We start from the raw sequence: 24,957 nt of genomic DNA on the forward strand, positions 1-24,957 counted from the left end.
GTCTCGCTCTGCCACCCAGGCTGGAGTGCAGTAGCTTGATCTCAGCTCACTGCAACCTTCACCCCCCGGGTTCAAGCGATTCTCCTGCCTCAATCTCCTGAGTAGCTGGGACTACAGGCGCACGCTGCCATGCCCAGCTAATGTTTTGTATTTCAGTAAAGACCCGGTTTCACAGTGTTGCCCAGGCTGGTTGCAAACTCCTGAGCTCAGACAATCCACCTGTCTCAGTCTCCCAAAGTGCTGGGATTACAGGTGTGAGCCACCACGCCCAGCCTATTTATTACTCTTGAAGAAGGTAATTAATATTCTAAATACCTGTTCTAAATAAAAGTCTTCAAAGACACAGAGAACCTGGAGATCTTAAGCTACTGTTCAGAATCTGATGAAGTGGGAATAATCTAGAGATGAAGAATGAGCAGTGGCCCAATCATGATAGGCTTGCATGTTATGCCAAAAGTTTTGAAATCCATCCTGTTACTGATGGGAATTATGGGAGAATTTTAGGCACAGGAATGACAACAATAAAATCTTACATATCATTTTTGAGCTACTTCTAAGGCTGAGGCAGGAGAATCATTTGAGCCCAAGAAGTTCAAAGCCGCAGTAAGTCATGATCATTGCACTCCAGCTTAGGCAACGGAGCATGGCCCCGTCTTTAATAAAATTTAAAACATAACATTTTTGGAAGATAAAGAACTATACATATGAAAGAAATACAAGCAACATGACCACCCTAGTCCTTTAATTATAAATGGGAAATTATGAAAAAAAAAATAAAGCAAAGTCCCTATTCTCATAGAATTTATATTCCAATGGGTAGAGGAAGACAATAAAAAAATCACGTATATAATATTAGATAGTGCTAAATGCTACAAAGAACAAATTTAAAGCAAGGTAAGGTACACAACGATTGGGAGGAGGAACTCGCTTCAAGGCAAACTCAATGTTCTTTCCACTAATCTCATAGTTACCACACAATAGGGTTTCAAGATGTCTTATTTTCCAACACAACAGCTCCATTATCCTGAACTCTAAATGTTGCAATCTGTCCACATATTTTATCATTATCTAACTTAATGTCCTTCTTAAATGTCTGTGCTGACTTCCCAAAGCTCCCAAAATGAGCACCAAATTTCCCTCTGAAGAATTAAAGAACATTTTACACACTGCACTTAAAACCTTTGTTACTTGTTACTACCATAGGGTCTCTAAATTTCACCCTGAAACAACTCTTCACCATTTTAAAAAGCCTTTAATTTCCATAGCTTGGCTCCAAAGACCTTGTATGTCTCCTTCTCTCTTCCTTTATTGTTTCATTTAAGAAGCATGATATGGCGGCTGGTCATGGTGGCTCACGCCTGTAATCCCAGCACTTGGGGAGGCCGAGGTGGGTGGATCACCTGAGGTCGGGAGTTTGAGACCAGCATGACCAACATGGAGAAACCCTCTCTCTACTAAAAATACAATTAGCCAGGTGTGGTGGCAGGTGCCTGTAATCCTACCTACTGGAGAGGCTGAGGCAGGAGAATGGCAGACCATCCTGGCCAACATGGTGAAACCCCGTCTCTACTAAAAATACAAAAATTAGCTGGGTGTGGTGGCGTGCGCGGTAGTCCCAGCTACTCGGGAGGCTGAGGCAGAAGAATTGCTTGAACCCGGGAGGCGGAGGTTGCAGTGAGCCGAGATTGTGCCACTGCACTCCAGCGTGGCGCCTGGCGACAGAATGAGACTCTGTCTCAAAATAAATAAATAAATAAAAATAAATAAATATACTTGAGTAAATATATATATACACACACACATACATAAAGAAGCACGCTATGTATGGACTGCTTGGTTTGGCAGTCATTCTGCTAAGTGCAGATGACACAAAGAAGAGCCAAAAGCAACTCTACTTCTAGAGCTGAGAGTTGCAGCGCATGTGAGTGAGGACTCAAATCCTGGGCTAGGAACCCATGATGCTAGCGTGGAGAGTTCTACTGCTGCTGGGCTTCAAGTGTCTGATTTAGAGTTGTTGCAATCCAGTGTGTTGCGGAGAGCGCTGGAAGGCAAATGAAAAGGGGAGGAGCATATTAACAATAAGGAGAAAGGACTGTCATTGTGTTTACTGAAGTTTCTCTAGAGAAGAAGCCCTAGCCAAATCTCACCCTTCAACCCCCTGGGGGCCTAACAGAAGAATTCACATCCTCCGGAGCTACCAAAATCTACTGTATTACAATGCATAAGGGCGGGGCACAGAAATCTGCAGTTTAATAACGAATATTCCCCAGGCCATTGTCATGCACGCTCACGACTAGAGAACCATTGGCCTCTCCAACCTTTTCTCACTTCACCTATTAATAGCCCTATCTTATAGAGGAGGAAATTGAGGCGTAGGTTAAGTAACTTGTTGAAGTCACATGGAACTAGGGCTGGAATCTAGGCCTGCTTGAGATACAGCTCTTAGTTTGTATCTTTTTTTTTTTTTGAGAGACGGTGTCTTGCTCTGCTGCCCAGGCTGGAATGCAGTGGCGCGATCCCGGCTCAATGCAACCTCCGCCTCCTGGGTTCCAGCGATTCTCCTGCCTCAGCTTCCCGAGTAGCTCGGACTACAGGCGTGCGCCACACGCCCAGTTAATTTTTTTTTTTTTTTTGTAGTAGCGAAGGGGTTTCACCATGTGTTGGCTATGCAGGTCTAGAACTCCTGTCTTCAGGTGATCCGCCCGCCCGCCCGCCTCGGCCTCCCAAAGTGCTTGGATTACAGGCTTGAGTCACCACGCCTGGCCAGCTCTTAGTCTTAAACCTAACAGTAAACTGATAAACTCTTAAACCTTTTGTTAACTGATTTGTTGCTAAAACTTCAACAAGCACTGGACTTCGAGTTTGGAGACTTACTCTGAAGGCCCACTAAGTTCATTCTCGTGAGTGTGAGCAATTAATTCACATTTTGAATTTCAAGTCCCTCGCTTTATGCAAACCACCACCACCTGATGCTGATCTGATGGGCAAGACGCCGCAGCTGGGCAGGGAAGGGAATGCAAGGGGGGCGATCGATAACTCCGGCGCGCCGCTGGCTGTTGGATTGGCTCGAACTTCTCCCGCCAGGCCTAACCTACTCCCGCGCACTCCTGGGCCCGCCCCGCCGCCATCTTGGTCTAGGAGGGAGCGGGCTGCACGCGTGAGTAAACAGCCCGAGCCGGGAAAGTCGCGCTCTGGCAGCGTCCGGGTTCCGAGGGGCAGAGGCGGAGAGGACCTTGTCCTGATCTTCGTAGGTGGGATAAATATTGGGGTCACAGTGGTAGGCCGCGGGGAGCACGCGTCTGCACAACGTCCGCCCCCTCGCGGCGAGACGCCTCGGTCCCTTGGCTTCTCCCGCCCCCCGCCTGTCTCCTCCCTCTGTTGAAAGCTGCCCGGGAAAGTGGTGGCGGGAGCGGGCGCAGGCCCGAATGTGGTGTGGGCTCAGGTGCCTGGTGCCGGGCGCCGGGGGAGGCTCGCGCTGGGGGTTGGTGCTTCGCAGGCCTGTGGTGCAGACGCGGCGTGGCTGTGAGGCCGGGGCGGGCGTGCGGGTGTGAGGGCCGGACTCACACTGGGCCACAGCGGGGCCGTTTCCATCGGTCACTGGATTTTTCTCCTCTTCCGGTCCGGGCCTCAGGGTGGCCGACATGACGGCCAGGGGTCAGAGCCCCCTCGCGCCGCTGTTGGAGACTTTGGAAGACTCTTCTGCCTCCCATGGAGAGCAGACTGACGCTTACCTGACTCTGACCAGGTGAGGTCCGTCGCGGGGCGTGCTTGGGGGGTGCGCTGGTCCGCCGTGGGGCGTGCTTGGGGGTGGGGTGCGCTTTCTAGAGTGGGGAGAAAGAAGTTGGGAGGGGCGCGCAGAATGAATGTGAGTTCTAGAAGCCTGGCAAAGGTGAGGACGCCGGAGTCGCGGACGCGTTGGGGGGCGGGGGAGATGTATCCTAGGTAACGTTCCCGGGTGCTGCAGCTGGTGCTGCTGCTGCGCTTGAGCTAAGTGTTTGGAACGAGGGAGCATGCACGTGTGTTTTGCAGGCGAGGGATTTTTAAAACTTTTGGTTGGAAGTGGGTGTTGGAGGAGGGGTTTTCAGTGTAAACCTCCGATGTATTGGGAAAATGTGGCCACCTAGAGTTGTCTTTTTAACAGCAATAAACTGATTTTATTGCAAAATGCTTCAAAATTATTTTCATAGAAATATACTAAGCTTTTGTAAAAACCTTTTGTAAAGGTTTAGTAAGTCGTTAGTAACGAGGGATAGGGATCCCTGTTCTTTTTGTAGTCAGGCTGTCACAACTTGCATACACTGGATGTAAAAAAGTTATTCTGAGGGTTTTTCTACGTTTATTTCTGATATGGATTGCGTTATATATTCTGTATACCCTTAAGGACCTTACCTACTGGGTCAATTCATTTACAAGAGTTCGAAAGTACTTTTTAAAAAAAATCGTACAGGTATTTTAGGAGTAAGTACTTTTTTGTTCCTGTCACCTACTTCAACTGGTGTTCTTCCTGATTTTTAAGTCGTATGACTGGAGAAGAAGGAAAAGAAATAATTATAGAAATTGAGAAAAAACTTCCTCGGCTGTACAAAGTTTTAAAGGTATGTATCTGTTTATTAAATATGTTTTCACTTTGGGTGGTTTTTAAAAGTTTTGCCAGGCGACTCATTATGAGTCAACTAAAATAACAGCAATAATACTGACTGATTATAATAGTCTTTATTGTTACTTAAAGCTTCTCAGGTACTTTGTTAATTACTTTACATGCTTTCTCACTTAACTCAATATTTCCATGAGATTGGTTTTTAACCATCACTTTGCAGGTGAAGAAATTAATTTGCCTAAAGTTGCCTTAGGGCTCTTGATCTGAGTTTGTGATTTTGAAAGCAAGGATCAGAGATTAGTCTGTTTTTTCTTTCTTTTTGGGAATCTACTTCTAAGTAAGTGATTCTAAAATTATAATTGTCTTTGGTCTGCTTTGTAGGTAGCATTAATTTCTTTTTCCTCATTCGCCCTCAGTATTTGCTACAACCATCATCTTTTTACTTTAGGGAAATGTTGTTTGACATCAAACTAAGGACCTGTGTTCTTGTCCTCACTTGCCTACTCAGTGGCTTCCTGACCTTCCTTAATATCTTTTAAATGTCCTTGTTTTTAGAATGAAAAAGTTGAACTTTATCTCGTTTGTTTGAATTCTCATCTTTTTTTTAATTTTAATTTTTTCTTTTTCCCCACCCCCGAATTCTCTTTCCCCACCCCCGAATTCTCATCTTTATGACCTTGTTCTTATGCTTTTATTTTTGCTTCTAATTTTTAAAATTGAGATGTGGGCCTTGATACGTTGCCTATCCTCCAAGCCATCCTCCCACCTCAGCCTCCTTAGTAGCTGAGATTAGTGGTATTTGCCTGTACATGCTCAGTTTTTGTGCTGCCTTTTTTTTTTTTTCTTTGGACATTCTTGCTCTGTGGCCCATGCTGGAGTGCAGTGGCACAATCTCGGCTCATTGCAACCTCTGCCTCCCAGGTTCAAGCCATTCTTTTGCCTCAGCCTCCAGAGTAGCTTAGATTACAGGCATGCCCCACACATGGGCTAATAATTTTAGTAGAGAAGGGGCTTCACCATGTTGACCAGGCTGTTCTTGATCTCCTGACCTCAGGTAATCCACCACGTCTGCCTCCCAAGGTGCTGGGATTACAATTGTGCCTGGCTATGTGCCTTTAAACGTGTTTCATCCAAACGTTTATTGTAGTTTTTAACATGATTTTTGGCTAAGTATTAACAGAGATACTGATCTAAGTGTTGTCATAGTCATCAACATTTTTTGTGTAAGCAGAAATTTTACTGTATACTAATATTAAATAATATCTGTTCTATTATCATATTCCACATTGTAGTAATACGTGTGAAGACATGCACTTTTATATATGTAGTATTTATAGGATCAGGAACTCTATCGCATCCTTTTTTTTTTTTTTTTTTTTGAGATGGCATTTTGCTCTTGTTGCCCAGGCTGGAGTGCAATGGGTGCTGTCTTGGCTCACAGCAACCTCCGCCTCCCAGGTTCAGGCAGTTCTTTTGCCTCAGCCTCCTGAGTACCTGGGATTACAAGCATGCACCACCACACCCAGCTAATTTTGTATTTTAAGTAGAGATGGGGTTTCTTCATGTTGGTCAGGCTGGTCTCGAACTCCCGACCTCCACCCGCCTCAGCCTCCTAAAGTGCTGGATTTACAGGCGTGAGCCACCGCCCTGGCCTTATTGCTTACGTTTGTCAATAGGTTTTGTACCTGAAGTTATTTGGATGCACACGAAAGGTCAATTATAGGACGATAATAAGCGGAAGCTTTCCCTATCAATTTTAAGCAATGAAAGGATAATTGAGTTCTTTCAGAGTAGGAACTATACTACCTAAAAGGGAACATGTTTCTATTTGTGTTTAGAATTCAACTAGAATTGTATCTAAGAACCCAGGACATTCTTGAAAATGAGACACATTGTTAAGGAACACATTCAAGTGAATATGTTTAATTTAATAAAAATTCGTCACAGACATTTACTGGCTATTATCCAGGAGATACAGTAGTCACTCTCAAAGTATTAAGCCTTACTTAGTTGCTTACAACTGGTTGCTGTACTATGTCTCTTACATTCTGTACTGAAGAATTTGCTTTTTTTTTTTTTTTTTTTTTTTTTTGGCTTCATTTTGTGTAATTATAGAAGACATTGCAGGGAAGTGTCTGCTTATATATTTAACCAATAACATTTGTTATTATTTCTGCTCAATAATAACAATTGAGGATTCCTTGGATATTTGATTCAAATAGATACGGGGGATTTTGAAGGTAAATCCCTTTGAAGTAGGAAATAGTACAAGGAAAGGGGATAAAAGTAAACATTCATATTGAGACCATATTTGACAGGTTTGGGCTTTTATAGCTTTTACATACATAGTATGAGTTGGGCTTTAAATTCTAGATTGACAGCTGGGCACGGTGGTTCACGCCTGTAATCCCAGCACTTTGGGAGGCTGAGGAAGGTGGATCATCTGGGGTCAGGAGTTCGAGGCCTGCCTGGCCAACATGGTGAAATCCCATCTGTACTAAAAATACAAAAAACTAGCCAGATGTGGTGGCACGTGCCTGTCATCCCAGCTACTCTTCAACCGGGGAGGCGGAGGGTGCATGAGTTGAGATCTTGCCATTGCACTCCAGCCTGGGCAACAAGAGCAAAACTCTGTCACGTTAAAAAAAAAAAAAATTGTAGATTTGCATGGATTAAAATTCTGTTATCTATAAAATAGGGTTTAAAACATTTTTTATTTTACTATTAATTCAGATAATATAATTTTACATTTTAGCCCCTTCTTTTTCCCAGTCTTAGAGAAAGAGATGTCAACTACACTCTAAAGCTGTTAGCTTTTGCATTTGAGTCACTTGCTTACTCTGGAGTGCCTTGCTCCTTTTTCCCTGTCATGTCTTTAGCATCTTTCATCTGTTGACCTCTTTGTCTTCGCCTTCATAGGTGTGGAAATAGCCTTTATCTTCATTTAGTTGATCCCTATCCAGTTCCTTCTCCTTTCTTTACCAAGCTGTATTATACATGGCTTTCTGACCTTATTTTTTATTTTTTATGTCCATTCTCAAGGATTTGTTGATTGGAGTGGAATGTGATGAATTTGCTTGTGCTTTCTAAAAATTAATTTGTATTTGTGCTTGTGTGTAATAAATGATTTTGTTTTTTGTAGACTCACATTTCCAGTCAGAACTCGGAGCTGAGTAGTGCTGCGCTACAAGCCCTGGGGTTTTGCTTATATAATCCCAAAATTACCTCAGAATTATCAGGTAGATACATTTCTTATGGCTCTTAATATTTTTGGAGTATAAAGAAAGTATAAATTTCAAGTATTAATAGTTTGATGCCGTTAAAAGTACCGTTATCTCTGGATTAGTTTCAGAACCTGTAGTTAAAGATTGGCTTTTAAGAAGGAATGTTTAGATTATCATCACCTACACATAAACCCTAACTTTGATACTGCAAAATGTGCTGTTAAGAGGTTTTTAGGCCAGGCTTGGTGGCTCACACCTGTAATCCTACCTCTTTGGGAGGTTGAGGCAGGTGGATCAAGATGTCAGGAGTTGGAGACCAGCCTTGCCAACATAGTGAAACCCTGTCTCCACTGTGCCTAGCCAAAATGGAAACTTTTATTCAGGCATATACACTAAGGAATATGCTAAATTGAAAAGTTCTTTGACGTAACGGTAAATGTGAGATAATTTGGAACTAAAAGTGTTAATGAAAGCTCAGAACCTAACGCTTTCCAAGTTTCCAAGTACATAGTCTGCACTGTTGCTCCATAGTTAGCAGATTGCCATTGTAAAAGAAACCCTTATCTTTAATGAAGGAAAGTTAGGGATATGTAATAAAGATGTCACAGTTGTTACCACCCTTTACACTTGACCTTGGCCAAAAGGTAGAGAAGCAATACCATCTTTTTTGAGGGAAAAGCTGCTGCTTGTTCTTTTTTATATATGGAAGTATTAGCAACCTAAAGCAGTTCTTTATTTTGGAGCAGAGATGTAGGATTGAAAACATCTTACCAAAAATTGTCTTGTATGTTAAAATCTACAATGATATCTGTAGTTATTTCAGTTGTACGAGATACCTGATTTGGTGTCTGTTGTTTATTTTCTCTTAGTATACCTTCTGCTCTAATCTGAATTTTATGTTCTGGGGAGAAGTTTGATATCAGCATTGGTTCTCTGATCTGTTCTCTGGATATACATTTATTTTATGATTAATGAGTATATTGTTTTCTCTACTTTTATATTTGAGTCTTTAAAGAGTATCAGCTATTCTATACAAAATTAAAATGCTTGTTTTTCAGAGACAAATGTTCAAGAACTACTTTCAAAACTGAATGATACCATTAAGAGTACAGACAAAAATGTACGTACGAGAGCACTTTGGGTGATATCTAAGCAGACATTTCCCTCTGAAGTTGTTGGCAAAGTGGTGAGTATAGTTTTTGTGTATGCCTTCTTAACTATATGCCAATAAAAAACAGTTCAGGCTTATTTCATTTGTATTTATTTGGTTTGTTTTTTAGGTACCCAGTATAATTGATTCATTAGAAATACTATTTAATAAAGGAGAGACGCATTCTGCTGTTGTTGATTTTGAAGCATTAAATGTTATCATAAGGTATGCATTTGGATGCTGTGCAAATTGAAGAATAGTTTTCATAAGTTTACCGCAAGGAAAGGGCTTTTGGGATTTAAATGACAGACATTCAAAGTGGGGAATGTCATTTACACCAAAAGACTCAAGGACAAAAAGTAACAGGAAGAAAATGGAAGTAGACGTGCATAGGTTACTAGGTTTTGTATTTTTATTGTGACCATGTTCAAGGTGAAGTCTTGTTTATGTTCCTCCTGATAACATATATAGTTCAGGTTTGAAAAATAGCTCTTAAAGGTTGTGTAAGTGTTTGAAAAATAATGTAAATTCATAAGTGGGCTTAGTGGTCATTTAGGAAGCTAATCAGTGTCTAGCAGAGAATAGAAGAGTACTTTCCTCACTTTTGTTATAACGGGCATGCTAACAGCATAAACTCCTTTTGTATTTTTTTGTTTTTGTTTTAATTTATTTAATTATTTTTATTTTTATTTTTTTTTTTTTTTTTGAGACGGAGTTTCACTCTTGTTGCCCAGGCTGGAGTGCAATGGTGCGATCTCGGCTCACTGCAACCTCCGCCTCCTGGGTTCAGGCAATTCTCCTGCCTCAGCCTCCTCAGTAGCTGGGATTACAGGCACGAGCCACCATGCCCAGCTGATTTTTTGTATTTTTAGTAGAGACGGGGTTTCACTATGTTGACCAGGATGATCTCGATCTCTTGACCTCGTGATCCACCCGCCTCGGCCTCCCAAAGTGCTGGGATTACAGGCATGAGCCACCGCGCCCGGCCTAATTTATTTTTTTAAAGACGGGGTTTCACCATATTGGTCAGGCTGGTCTCCACTCCTGTGATCCACCCGCCTCAGCCTCCCAAAGTGCTGGGATTACAGGTGTGAGCCACCACGCCCGGCTGTTTTTGGTTTTTTGAGACAGTCTCATACTCTCTCCCAGGCTGGAGTGCAATGGCACGATCTTGGTTCACTACAACCTCTGCCTCCTGGGTTCAAGCACTTTCCCTGCCTCAGCCTCCCGAGTAGCGTGGATTACAGGCATGTGCTACCATGCCTAGCTAATTTTTGTATTTTTAGTAGAGATGGGGTTTCACCACGTTGGCCAGGCTGGTTTTGAACGCCTGACCTCAGGTGATCCACCGGCCTTAGCCACCCAAAGTGTTGAGATTACAGGTGTGAGCCACTGCATGTGGCGTAAACTTTTTTTTTCTAAATGTAAACTCTTTGGTGACATGATTTCTGTCTTCCCTGTTTTTTCTTCTTTAAAGTTTTCTTATTGCTTTAACTCCCACTGTTGAATGCTCTGATTGATGCTCAGATTATGTCATGGTTCTTTGGCTATCCTCTTCTATAGCAATGCTGAGTTTAGTAGTATAACAATAATTAATGCTGTTGGCCATTTGTAGGTTCTTGCCTCCTTGGATTCAAACAATTGAGGGTTTAAAGTCTCAGAATAATTGCATCTGTATTGAACATGTACAGACTGATTTCCTTGTCATTATTCCCTAAATAATACAGTATAGCAACTAGTTAGCACTTACATTGTATTAGCTATTAGTAATCTAGAAGTGCTTTAAAGTATACGGGAGCATGTGCGTAGGTTATATGCAAATAGAGTCATGTGTCACATAATAATGGGAATACATTCTGAGCAATGTATCATTAGTTAATTTCATTGTTATGCAAACATACAGTGTACTTACACAAACCTAGATGGCATAGACTACAGTATACTTAGGCTATATGATACAACCTGTTGCTCCTAGGCTACAAACCTGTACATTACTGTACTGAGTATTGTAGGCACTTATAAAACAATAGTATTTGTGTACCTAAACATAGAAAAGGTACAGAAAAATGTGATATAAAAGATTAAAAAATGATACACCTGTATCTGGCACTTAGCCACAAATGGAGCTTTTAGGATTGAAGGTTCTTTGGGTGAGCCAGTGAGCGTGAAGAGGGAATGTAAAGATCTAGAACGTGACTTTGCACTCTTGTAGATTTCATAAACACTGCACACTTAAGCTACACTAAATCTGTAAATTTTTTAAATAACAAATTAACCTTAACTTACTGTAACTTTATTTTTTTGAGATGGAGTCTCACTCTGTTGTCCAGGCTGGAGTGTAGTGGTTTAATCTTGGCTCTCTGCAACTTCCACCTCCTGGGTTCAAGTAATTCTTGTGCCTCAGCCTCCCAAGTAGCTGGGATTACAGGTGCCAGCCACCACGCCCAGCGAATTTTTGAATTTTTAGTAGAGATGGGGTTTTGCCATTTGGCCAGCCTGGTGTTGAGCTCCTGACCTCAGGTGATCCACTCACCTTGGCCTCCCAAAGTGCCAGGATTACAGGTGTGAACCACTGTACCTGACCAGCTTACTGTAACTTTAAATCTCTCTTTTTTTTTTTTTTTTTTTTTTTTTTAAACTTTTTGACTCTTGTGAGAATACTTAGATTTGGCCAGGCACAGTGGCTCATGTCTGTAATCCCAGAACTTTAGGAAGCCCAGGTGGCCAGATCACCTGAGGTCAGGAGTTCGAACGCAGTCTGGCCAACATGGTGAAACCCCCATCTCTTAAAAAAAAAAAAAAAAAAAAAACAAAATTAGGCTGGGTGAGGTGGCTCTCACCTGTAATCCCAATGCTTTGGGAGCCCGAGGCGGGCAGATCTCCTGAGGTCGGGCGTTCAAGACCAGCCTGACTGACCTGGAGAAACACCATCTCTATCTACTAAAACTACAAAATTGGCCCAGCATAGTGGCGCATGCCTGTAATCCCAGGTACTCAGGGGACTGAGGCAGGAGAACCACTTGAACCCAGGAGGCGGAGGTTGCAGTGAGCTGAGATCATGCCATCGAACTCCAGCCTGAGCAACAAGAGCGAAACTCCAGCTCAAAAAAACAAAAAAAACAAACAAAAAAATTAGCTGGGCATGGTGACGTGTGCCTGTAATCTCAGCTGTTTGGAAGGCTGAGTCCTGAGAATTGCTTGCACCTGGTGGGGGGCAGAGGTTGCAGTGAGCTGAGATTGTGCCGCTATACCCCAGCCTGGGTGATAGAGTGAAACTTGATATCAAAAAATAATACTTAGCTTAAAACACAAATATACAAAAATATTTTCCCTCATTAGATATTCTGTGAGCCTTATTTTTTTAAATTTTTTTAATTTTCAAAACTTTTTGGCTAACAACTAAGACAGCACAGCCTAGGGCCACCACAGGGTCAGGGTCATCATTATCACTGTCTCCCACTTCCACATCTTGTCACACTAAAATGTTTTCAGGGGCAATAACATGCATGGAGCTGTCATCTTCTGTGATTGATGCTGCCTTCTGGAATATCTCCTGAAGGACCTGGCAAGGGTATTTTACAGTTGACTTTTTTTTTGTTTTTTGAGACAGTCTCACTCTGTCGCCCAGGTTGGAGTGCAGTGGCGCTGTCTTGGCTCACTGCAACCTCTGCCTCTGGGGTTTAAGTGATTCTCCTGCCTCAGCATCGCAAGTAGCTGAGACTACAGGTGGGCGCCACCATGCCCAGCTAATTTTTGTATTTTTAAGTAAAGACAGGGTTTCACCATGTTGGCCAGGATGGTCTCAATCTCCTGACCTCTTGATCAGCCCACCTCTGCCTCCTGAAGTGCTGGCATTACAGGTGTGAGCCACCATGCCTGGCCCAACTTTTTTTCAATGCAAGTAGGAGGCGTATACTTTAATGATAAAAATTATAGTGTAGTATATACATGAAGCAGTGACTTATTTATTTATTTTTGAGATGGAATCTTGCTCTGTTGCCAGGCTGGAGTGCAGTAGTGCAATCTCGGCTCACTGCAACCTTTGCCTCTAGAGTTCAGGCGATTCTCCTGCCTCAGCCTCCCAAGTAGCTGGGATTACAAGCGTTTGCACCACACTCGGCTAATTTTTGTATTTTTAGTAGAGACGGGGTTTTACCATGTTGGCCAGGATGTTCCACTCTTTTGACCTTGTGATCAGCCCTCCTCGGCCTCCCAAAGTGCTAGGATTATAGGTGTGAGCCACTGTGCCCAGCCAGTCATTTATTATCATGATCATATAGGGCAGTATTATGTCCTGTATATAATTGTGCTATACTTTTATATGAATGAGAGTGCAGATTTGTTTACACCAGTGTCATCAGAAACGTAAATAATGTATTGCGCTGCAGGGTTAAAATAGCTACGATGCCACTAAGTTACGGGAACTTGTCAAGTCCCTGATAGTATTAAGGGACCACCATTGTGAATGTGCTGCATCTTGGACCAAAACACCAAAACATTGCTCTGGTGCATGACCATACTGTCCAGTTTATATCGGACTTGAGCATTGTTGTGAGGTCCTGGAACCAATCCCTTAGGGATACTGAGGGATGACTGTTTTAAATATTTGAACCTAAAGACAAGATTTTTTCTTTAAAAAAAAAATTGCAAAACCATTACAGCCAGTGCTCGACTTATGACCAGGATTGGGTCCGACAGACCGGTCGTAACACAATTTGGTCGTAAGTTGAGTAGGCTATAGGTACAGTACTGTGAAATGATGTTATAAAAATCTTTAAGTCATATTTTATCATAATTTTCTTTCATTATTGTTATATATCATAATTTTCTTTGTTAATTTTATGCTATTTGTATCATCTCTACACCATTTTGTTTCCTATTTTTACATTTGTGAGGTTTAAGTAAAACACTGCATTACCAGTACAACTGGCTTAATATTTGCAAAACATACAAAATTACAAAATAGAGGTGCATACAAAAATACAAAATACAGGTGTAAAAAATACCACATGAAACATTTTCCCAATTGCAAAACATATCAAAATACATAAACATATACGAAACATTTTATTGGCCGCTGGTGCTTGGGATCGTTGATGTCGTCATCTGAGACAGCAGTTGGGGTTACTGGAGTTGGTTTTTTCATAAACATGGTGAGCTTTGTCTGAATTGTATGTTTCTTTTTTTCTTCATAAATTTCACGATACGGACGAAACACATCGTGCGCCATCCGTTCAATCCTTGCAAATCGTTCGATGTTTGGGTCCATTGCTTCGAAATGTATAAGAAGTTTATTGGGAGGGGTTTGATGAAAAATATCCAAGACACAAAATATAAATTGCTGTACCGAGTCTGGGATAACAGTTGAAATGGTGCACGCGGAGATGGTAGTGCTGCCGGAAGCTGGTCCGCACTGTCGTACGCCCAGCGGGGCAACGTTTGCGCTGCCAGATGCGGAGCAGTCGTGGCTAGCGATTGTGGTCGTAAAGTTGAATGGTCGTAAGTTGCATAGGTCGTAAGTCGATCAATACCTGTAATTTGCCAATTAGTAAAAATTAGATGTTTCTTGTATGTATATGCATATTTGTATATATTCTGAAACAAATGGGCTGTACTGTGTACATTTCTATGTGTCATGTATTTTACTGCTTATTTAGACTTAAAACATGAGGTCATGCTAATTATTCATTGATTGCTCTATTATAGGCTAATTGAACAAGCGCCAATTCAAATGGGAGAAGAGGCAGTGAGGTGGGCAAAACTGGTCATACCTTTAGTGGTTCATTCAGCACAAAAGGTACATTTGCGGGGAGCAACTGCTCTGGAGATGGGAATGCCATTATTGCTTCAGAAGCAGCAAGAAATAGCATCTATTACGGAGCAACTTATGACGGCTGTGAGTGTTTTTTTTAATGTAATGATTTTCTGGATACTGCATCAGAAGGTTCTGCACTAAGCTTAAAATTTAGTCTGGGAACCAGGTACAGTGGCTCTCAGCTGTACTCCCAGTGCTTTCGGAGGCTGAAGTGGAAGGATTGCTTGAGGCCAGGAGTTCCAGACAAGCCTAGGCAACATAATGAGACCCCATCTCTACAAAATATTTTTAAAATTAGATGGGTGTGGTGGCATGAGCCCATAGTCTCAGATGCTTGGGAGGCTAAGGCAAGAGGATTGCTTGACCGGAAGTTTGAGGCTACAGTGAACTATGATCTCACTACTGCATTCTAGCCTGGGACTGAGTGAAGCCCTGCCTCAAAAAAAAAAAAGAAAGAAAAATCCAGCTGGGCTTGTTGGTATGGTTGCACTATGATCTAGGATTTTAACTTTGAATGAAAACATTAATAATTACATAAGCTAGTGTAGTAGGCTCATTGCTCCTACATAGCAGTAAGGAAGGGAGCTGTTTATTGCTACTAAAATCCAGACATTTTACCCCATTCCCAATAAATAGGAAGTAGGGATTGTATTTCTGAAAGAGGGAGAGCATTAGCTGATTCACTTAGGTTTGGGTCGTTACTGTATAATCCCATTAGATACAAATTTAACGTACATAAGTTTATCTAGTCTGTATAGTTTTCTAGCTATTACTTGCCACAGGTTTTAGGTTTTCTAACCATTGTTCTTCTAACATTTATTGGGCATCTGATATGTGCAGTCCATTGTTGTAGGTACTGTGAATATAGCAGTGAACAGAAGGGGCTTGTGGAGCTTATTTTCCTGTGGGAGAGGTAATTAAGTGCATAGGGTAGTAAGTGAAGGGCACTAAGGAGAAGAGCAAGGACTGGAGAGTGCCACTAGAAAAGAATGGTAAGATGGACAGAGAAGGCAAAGGAAAGGACCTTTGAACAGTGATTCGAAGGCAGAGTAGGAGTTACCCATGTGGATAATGTCAGGTAAGCTCATTCCAGACAAGAGAACCATGAGGGCAAAAGGCCTGGCTCTAATGGTTGTGTACCTGGTTTGTGTTTAGAGAACACTGGGCAGTATGACAGGAGTGGAGTGAATGAGAGTGAGAGAAAAAGAGGGCGTAATCACATAGGACCTTGGTGGGGGCCATTGTAAGGCTGAGTGTTTAGGTTATATGGAAAGCCATATTTCAAGATCTTGTTTTGTTTAAGAGACAAGGTCTCACTTGTCTCTTACCCAAGCTGGTCTCAAACTCCTGGGCTCAAGCCGCCCTCCCCCTTCAGTCTCCCAAAAGTGTTGAGATGATGGGTATGAGCCACCATGCCCAACTCCTAAAACTTGGGATTTTACTTGCTTGAAATGCAGAAGGCTTCTTGGTATTGTTCAGTATAACAAAGTAACTCTAGTATCTTCATAAATAGCTTTATTCTGATGAATTCATCTTTTTTTTTTTTTTTTTTTTTTTTGGATGGAGTTTCGCTCTTGTTGCCTAGGCTAGAGTTCAATGGCATAGTCTCAGCTTACTGCAACCTCTGCCTCCCAGGTTCAAGTGATTCTCCTGCCTCAGCCTCCCGAGTAGCTGGGATTACAGGCGCCCACCACCATGCCCAGCTAATTTTTGTATTTTTAGTAGAAACGGTATCACCATGTTGGTGAGGCTAGTATTGAACTCCTGACCTCAGGTGACCTGCCTGCCTCGGCCTCCCAAAGTTCTGTGATAATAGGCATAAGCCACGGTGCCTGGCCTATAAAATTCTTTTTTTTAACTCATTTATCAAGCTTGAAACAAAGTATATATAAAATTCTTTATAAGTTTGAACTACAGTTATTTCAGGTGTCTGTTGACTATGAAGCTTTTCATGCATTTTTTCATTATTCGTATGAAAATATTAAAGCAGTGTCATTTAAACTTCAGTTAATGATGTGCATGCTGACATTTTTAGGATAATGTATACTGGTAGGGAAAAAAAAGCTGGATTGCTGGATGATAGGGTGGCCAGATAGGTGATAAGAAAAATATAGTGAAGTGTTAATGGTAGAATCTAGGTGTTTATATTAGAATATTTACTGCAAAAACTCATTCAGATTTGCTGTATGCTTTAGTTTTCCTTTTGGATTTTTTTGGGTGGGTGGGGGGGGTGTGTGTGTGTGTGTGTTTCTCTCTCTCTCTTTTTTTTTTTTTTTTTTTTTTTGAGACAGTCTCACTCTGCTCACTGCAGCCTCTGCCTCCCGGGTTCGAACAATCCTTGTGCCTCAGCCTCCCAAGTAGCAGGGATTGCAGGCACCTGCCACCACGCTCGGATGATTTTTTGTATTTTTAGTAGAGATGGGGTTTCACCTTGTTGGCCAGGCTGATCTTGAACTCCTGACCTCAGGTGATTTGCCTGGCTTGGCCTCCTAAAGTGCTGGGATTACAGGTGTGAGCCACCGCACGTGGCCTTGGGTGGGATAATATTTTTATTATGGAGAAAACTATTTGGCTAAATCAATGTTTGAAAATTAGTCCTAGACTTTGGTATTGGATTTTTTTTTTCTAAGACTCTGTTTTGTAAATTAATTGCTTTTGTTTGCAGAAATTAATCTCAGAACTCCAGAAGCTATTTATGAGTAAAAATGAGACCTACGTGTTAAAATTATGGCCTTTGTTTGTCAAACTACTTGGAAGGGTGAGTACCCAGTTAATGGAACAGTCTGCAGTTTTTGCATGCTGGACCCTTTCTTTTCTTACCTTTCCTTTGTACAGTTGATGCTCATTATTTATGCATGCCCGCTCACTAAAATTTATTTGTAAATCCCAAATCAGCACTTGCATTGCTTTTGCCATCATTTGTAGATACCCAGAGTAACAAAGAATTGGAGTCACACAATTCTGGAAAGTTCATCTTTTAAGCCAAGGTCAAGCAAGGTTACATTCTGCTTTTTTGTTTTAGTTTTCATACCTTAGGTATTCTTTTTATAATCCATGTAATGCCACATTTTTCACTTTTCTGTGTTTTCCCTGGTGGTTTTGCTATTTAAATTTGGAACCCAAAGCCTAGGTCCAAGTGCTGTCTAGTTTGTGTTCCTAAGCAAAGGAAGACTGTGATATGCCCAATGGTGAAAGTAAACCTTGTTCAGGCATGGCACATCTTATAGAAAGCTACTGGCTTTGAGTTTGATGTTACCGAGTCGGTAATAAAATATCTTCTCATAGATGGATGTTAAACAGGTTATATATTGAACAGTTGACAAAAGAGTTGTGTCCATAGACTCAAACTTAACCCTGTATTTCCCGTGGGAGTGATAGCTCAGTATTTGCTAATTTAGTGTTCAAAGGGACTTTATACAATAGAAGACTATCACTACTGTGAATAATGACAGAGAATCAACTGTGTGTTCAATGATTAAGCCAGGTTTTGGGTGGTGGAGGGTGTGCTGCTTTTATTGTGGTAAATATATATATGTTCTAACCATTTGTAAATGAACAATTCAGTGACATTAAGTCTACTGATAATATAATGAGCATCACCACTATCTATACCCAAAACTTGTGCGTCATCCCCAACAAAAACTGTACCCATTAAGCAGTAAACTCCTTCTGCCCTCTTCCCTGACCCAGACATCAGCCTCTGATAACGTCTGTTCTACCTTCTGTCTGTGAATTTGCTTGTTCTAGGTACCTCATATAAGTGAAATTACAACGTTTTGCCTTTCTGTGTCTGGCTTATTTCACTAAGCATAAAGTTTTTTTTTTTTTTTTTTTTTTTTGAGACAGTTTCGCTCTTGTCTCCCAGGCTGAAGTGCAATGGCATGATCTCAGCGCACTGCAGACTCTGCCTCCTGCATTCAAGCAATTCTCCTGTCTCAGCCTCCCCAGTAGCTGGGACTACAGGCATGCACCACTATGTCTGGCTAATTTGTATGTTAGTAGAGACACGGTTTCACCATGTTGGCCAGGTCTCAAGCTCCTGACCTCAGGTGATCTGTCTGCCTGCCTCAGCCTCCCAAATTGCTGGGATTACAGGCATGAGCCACTGCAACCAGGCAGCACCAAACTCTTCTGTAGCAGTTGCACCATTTTACATTCCCACTGTAATGCGCTAGGGTTCCACTTTCTTAACATCCTCATTAACACTTTTTATTTTTTAACGATAGCCATTCTAGTGAATGTGAAGGGGGATTGCATATAGATATATGCATATCTGTGGTATAGATTTGCATTTCTCTGATTACTAATGATAATGTTGAACATCTTTTCACTTGGTTCTTGGCTGTTTATTTCATTGTCTATGGAGAAATATCTGTTTAAGTCCTTGGCCCACTTTTTAAAAGGTTTGTATTGTTGAGTTGTTGCTCTTTATATGTTTTGGATATTCATTCCTTATCAGTTAATGTAATTTGCAAATTTTTGCTTCCTTTCTGCAGGTTCTCTTTTGCTTTCTTGGTAATACCCTTTGCACAAGGTTTTTAATTTTGATGAAGTACAATATATATATATTTTTTGTTACTGCCTGTACTTGACATCATATTCATGAAGTTGTTGGCAAATCCAATGTCATCTTTGTTTCCCAGTGCATTCTTCTAAGAATTTTCCAGTTTTAGATTTTGAGTGTAGATATTTGAACCATTTTCAGTGAATATTTGGATATGGTGTAAGGTGAGGGTTCACATTCATCCTTTTGCATGCAGATGTTCAGATTCCTCAGTACCATTTGTTTAAAAGGTTGTTTTTATTAAATCCTTGTGGTCCCCTTTTTTTTTTTTTTTTGAAACAGTCTCTGCTGCACAGGTTGGAGTGCAGTGGTGCGATCTTGGCCCACTGCAACTTCAGCCTCCTCGGTTTAAGCGATTCTCCTGCCTTGGCCTGCCAAGTAGCTGGAATTATAGGCGCTTGCCAGCACGCCTGGCTAATTTCTGTGTTTTTGGTAGAGACAGTTTTACCATGTTGGCCAAGCTGGTCTTGAACTCATGACCTAAAGCAATCCACTGGCCTTGGCCTCCCAAAGTTCTGGGATTACAGGCGTGAGCCACTGCACTGGCCTGAGGTGTTTTAATTTCTTTCAGCAGTGCTTTGTAGCTTTCATCTTGTGTCTTTAACTTCTTGAGCTAGACCTGTTACTAAGTATTTCTTTTAGCTCTCATAGCTATCTTGTGTATTTTTTCTTTTTTGGTTACTGGTTTATAGCCTAAGATTATATGTAGTTTATGGCCTTTTAGGAACGTTAGTGTTTATGTCATTTTTTATTTGTGATGCATTGTTTACTTGTCATTTTTCCATTTTGTACTTCATTTGCCTTTAAAAAAAAAAATTTGTTTTTTCTCCTGAGCTCAGTTTCCTTTTTGTTTGATAGTATTCCCATTTAAATCTTACATAATATTTGGAAGTAATTCAGAAGTTAATCCAGTTTTCTGCCAAGTGTGGTGGCTCACGCCTGTAATCCCAGAACTTTGGGAGGCCGAGGAGGATGAGTCACTTCAGGTCAGGAATTCAAGACCAACCTAGCCAACATGGAGAACCTCATCTCTACGAAAAATGCAAAACTTAGCCAGGCATGGTGGTATTAGCCTGTAATCCCAGCTACTTAGGAGGCTTAGGCAGGAGAATTGCTTGAACCCAGGAGACGGAGATTGCAGTAAGCTGAGATGGCGCCACTGCACTCCAGCCTGGGTGACAGTAAGATAACTTTTTTTTTTTTTTTTTTTTTTTTGAGAAGTAATTTCATTTTCTTGATTTTATGTCAATTTTGCTGTATTTATTACTAGAGACTACCTTTAAAAAAAACTTTCTTTTACAGCCATGAAATTCCTTAATTTTCTTTTTTTTCAGTCCAAAAGGTTATTTTTATTATTTTTAGGGTTCAACACCTTTTTTCTCTAATACTGATAATTTTTTTATATAAATGTGTATTTTATTTGGTAGTGCTTTGATAAAGTTTGGGATTTATCCACCCTCCTAATGTTCTCTAATATTTTAGGAATATTCTGTTATGCATTATTTGCTGCTTCAAACTTTATTTATTTTATGGTCTTGAATTTGGAATGTATGTTTAGAGTTAAATATTTTCTTAAATTCCTAAGACATTTTATGTATCTGACACTTAACACATCTTTGTTTTGTGAATAATTTGTCTTTTGTCTCCCTGTTAGATTATGAAGTACAAAGAGCATCTATTAAGTGAATGAATAAATGAATGATAACAATTACTGTTTCATGCAGGTAAATAATGATTTTTCCCTTTTTTAGACCTTGCATCGAAGCGGGAGTTTCATCAATTCTCTGTTGCAACTAGAAGAACTAGGATTTCGTAGTGGATCACCCATGATTAAAAAGATAGCTTTTATTGCTTGGAAGAGTTTAATAGATAATTTTGCTTTAAATCCAGGTAAGTAGGTAATATTTTAACAGTTTTGATTTTCTATGAATTTATTTTGCTTAAAGCAAGATAAATGAAATTTTTCTGGTTTTTTGGATTTTAAGTTGAAATTAAGCTATTACTGAATTATTTTCATTTTAAGGGAATAGGGATAAATTTGTACTGAATAGAAATCAAATGCTAGGCATTGAAAATCGCAAATATAAAATTTGCTTTACAGTGTTTGAAAAACTGAACAAAGTGAAAAATACTATTTGTGGCTTCCTTGTTTTTTTGTTTTGTATTGATTTGAGACGGAGCAAATTTGATTTGCTTTGTCTCTCACCCTGTAGTATAGCAGTGTGATCTTGGCTTACTGCAACCTCCACCTCCCAGGTTCAAGTGATTCTCCTGCCTCCCCATCTTGAGTAGCTGGGATTACAGGTGCCCGCCACCACACTGGCTAATTTTTGTATTTTTAGTAGAGACAAGGTTTCACTGTGTTGGCCAGAATGGTCTCGAACTCCTGACCTCAAGTGATTTGCCTGCCTTGGCCTCCCAAAATTCTGGGATTACAGGCATGAACCATAGCACCCAGCCTATTATTTATGGCTTTCTTACATGTTAGCACTGAGTTGAGTACTTTTTGTATATTTTACTTAATCATCACAGTAGACCTGAGATGTAATTATTATCACTATTTTAGAGAGATTGAATAATTTGCCAGAGGTCACACAGGCAGTAGGTAATAGGAAACAGTTGTGATTTCCATGGAATAAAAATATCAGTGATTGATGGCTTAGTTCTTTCAGGATCTCCAGAAGAGTACCTAGTAGTGGGTTAATGTTAATATATGGAAGTGATTCCTTTTGATTTACTTTAACCTTATCTTCTTATTGTCCAGTGGAGTTTGCTGGTAATATGTTTATAATGAAGAATATTTAGCCCAAAACTGGTTTTACTATGAGTACTTAACTAGGTGGTAGTTAATCTTAGATTAAATTAATACTGTATGTTTACAAGAGCTGCAAAGTAATGTTTATCTTATATTTTCCTGCCAAAGACAATTATCCCATTTCTTCCTCCTTTTAATATATTTTGTAATGTGATTATTTGCATTAAATATAATTACTTTTATTTAAAAATACTGGTAAAATTATATTTTGGGGACATAGGTTTTTTTGTTTTTGTTTTTGTTTTTGAATCGGAATTTCACTCTTGTTGCCCAGGCTGGAGTGTAATGGCACAATCTTGGCTTACTGCAACCTCCACTTCCTGGGTTCTAGTGATTCTCCTGCCTCAGTCTCCCAAGTACCTGGGATTACAGGCATGGGCCAGCATGCCCCGCTAATTTGGTATTTTTAGTAGTGACAGGGTTCCTCCATGTTGGTCAGGCTGGTCTCAAACTCCCCACCTCAGGTAATTTGTCCACCTTGGCCTCCCAAAGTGTTGGGATTACAGGTGTGAGTCACCACGCCCAGCCTGTTTGGTTTTTTTTTTTTTTTTTTTTTTTTTAAAGACAGGGTCTGTTATGTCACCTAGGCTGGAGTACAGTGGCATGATCATGGCTCACTGCAGCCTTGACCTCCTGGGCTCCAGTGATCCGTCCACCTCAGTCCCCCAAGTTGGTGGGACCACAGGTGGGTGCCACCAAGTCTGGTTAATTTTTGTATTTTTCGTAGAGATGTGGTTTGGCTGTGTTGTTCAGGCTAGCTCCTAACTCCTGAACTCAAGCGATCCACTTGCCTTGGCATCCTAAATTGTTAGGACTAGAGGTGTGAGCCACTGTGCTTAGTCTACTATAATTTTTAATTGAAATTGTAGCTTATTTTTATGAGCTGGCATGTATTTGGGTCTAACTCTGTAAATCCAGAAATGTAATGTTTGGGGCTACAATCTTTAGGAATTAAGTTGAAGCATAAAGTAAGAGTGGTTTAAAGAAGATAAGTTAAAAATAAGGTCAGAGCGAGAGAATCCATGACTGATACTGTGGATCTAGGAAGTCATCAAGGAATCAGATAAAACTATGTCTTAATTTTATGTATTCCCAGTCTTACTCATTTGGCATAAATATTTGTCTGAAGATTGGATTTAATTTCTATGCTGGATTTTAGCAATCTGATTATTGTTAGTGTAGGACAGTCTTGAATTTAAATGAATCTATATTTCAAAAATGTATTCAGTCAGTGGCCCCAATAGTAATGATATTGGATTAATATATTAATAATTGATTTTTTAAAATATCCTTGTTTGACATAATGTAAACATGCCTCCCTTTCTTTGTCAGATGAGGGTGTTGAGAATGCTAAAGCAGCTAGGACGGTATTTCTCAAAGTTTTGGCATTTTGTGCTGGATAATTTATTGTTTGGGACTGTCCTGTGTGTGGAAGTTTAGTAGTGTCCCTAGTCTTAACTCAGTAAGATGTCAGTAGCATTCCCTCACTTGTACCTAACCTAAAATATTTCCTGGTGGGAAATTGTCCTGGCACACAGTATCTAATAAATATTACTTACTCTTTTTAAAATCTATTTTTGCTTTATAGAGTGTTTTTGGTGCAGCTGTACTGCAATTTATCAAAATGCCAGTTTTGGGTAGAGCAAGGACAGCCTGAGGGTTTAGTTTTTAAAAAATATTTTAAAATCTATTCTCTGGCTGGGATAAAAGACTTACTGCATAACTAATTTTAGAATCTTTAGCTTGGATGTTTCTTTACCCTTGTGCTTATTTCTTTTAAGACATACTATGCAGTGCAAAAAGACTCAAGTTGTTAATGCAGCCTTTGAGTTCCATTCATGTGAGAACAGAAACTCTAGCATTGACAAAACTAGAAGTCTGGTGGTATTTGCTGCTGAGACTTGGACCTCATCTTCCTGCTAATTTTGAACAGGTAACATTTCAAGTGTTGACTATAGGACTTTATGTTTTTTGTTATTGTGTTTTCAAATTCTTACGAACCTAATCTTTTAGTGTTATTTTTTGTTATTTATTAGCAGACCGGAACATATAAAGGATATTTCTCTTTATTGGCACAGAATTTAAATTCCTTTCCCACAAGGGATATTGTTCAGTTGCTTGAAATCGAGCCCCTTTACCTGAAGTGTTTTTATTTTTTACTTATTTATTTTGAGATGGAGTCTTGTTCTGTCACCCAGGCTGGAGTGCAGTGCTAAGATCTCGGCTCACTGCAGCCTCCATCTCCCAGGTTCCAGTGATTCTCCTGCCTCAGCCTCCTGAGTAGCTGGGACTATAGGTATGCGACCACACCCATCTAATTTTTTATAATTTTAGTAGAGATGGGGTTTTGCCATGTTGTCTAGACTGGTCCCGAACTCCTGGCCTCAAGTAATCTGCCTTCCCCCGCTTCTCAACGTGCTGGGATTACAGGCATGAGCCACCGTGCCTGGCCCTGAAGTGTTTTTAAGTCAGCAAATACTCAAAAATATTTATTCTTACTCTATAAGCATTATTATTTTAAAAAGAGGCTTTGGCCAGGTGCGGCGGCTCATGCCTGTAATCCCAGTACTTTGGGAGGCTGAGGCAGGCAGATGACAAGATCAGGCGTTCGAGACCAGCCTGGCCGATATGGTGAAACCTCATCTCTACTAAAAATACAAAAATTAGCTGGGCATGGTGACGGGCACCTGTAGCCCCAGTTACTTGGGAGGCTGAGGCAAGGAGAATTGCTTGAACCCAGGAGCAGAGATTGCGGTGAACTGAGATCAGCCACTGCACTTCAGCCTGGGCAA

The 24,957-nt window shown here is 40.6% G+C and overlaps 1 protein-coding gene across 8 annotated transcripts in view; it reads left to right on the forward strand.

Annotated features, from left to right (window-relative positions):
- The first annotated feature begins 3,100 nt into the window (after positions 1-3,100).
- Positions 3,101-24,957, forward strand: part of RIF1 (replication timing regulatory factor 1) — a 70,024-nt gene continuing 48,167 nt past the window's right edge. For 2 of the 8 annotated variants that reach the window (XM_032286354.1, XM_032286359.1), the window contains exons 1-10: positions 3,101-3,251; positions 3,632-3,745; positions 4,517-4,595; positions 7,740-7,836; positions 8,880-9,007; positions 9,102-9,196; positions 14,678-14,867; positions 17,452-17,544; positions 21,102-21,240; positions 23,947-24,098. In XM_032286354.1, the coding sequence (XP_032142245.1) occupies positions 3,642-3,745; positions 4,517-4,595; positions 7,740-7,836; positions 8,880-9,007; positions 9,102-9,196; positions 14,678-14,867; positions 17,452-17,544; positions 21,102-21,240; positions 23,947-24,098 (1,077 nt within the window). In that variant the 5' untranslated portion in view covers positions 3,101-3,251; positions 3,632-3,641. Of the gene's footprint in view, positions 3,252-3,272; positions 3,746-4,516; positions 4,596-7,739; positions 7,837-8,879; positions 9,008-9,101; positions 9,197-14,677; positions 14,868-17,451; positions 17,545-21,101; positions 21,241-23,946; positions 24,099-24,957 lie in introns of those variants that run through there. The other 6 variants (XR_004271312.1, XM_032286358.1, XM_032286360.1 and 3 more) reach the window with 5 other exon arrangements.

The sequence above is a fragment of the Sapajus apella genome, unplaced genomic scaffold (assembly GCF_009761245.1).
Source record: "Sapajus apella isolate SASKATOON/1434 unplaced genomic scaffold, GSC_monkey_1.0 scaffold18, whole genome shotgun sequence".
Classification (NCBI taxonomy): domain Eukaryota; kingdom Metazoa; phylum Chordata; class Mammalia; order Primates; family Cebidae; genus Sapajus; species Sapajus apella.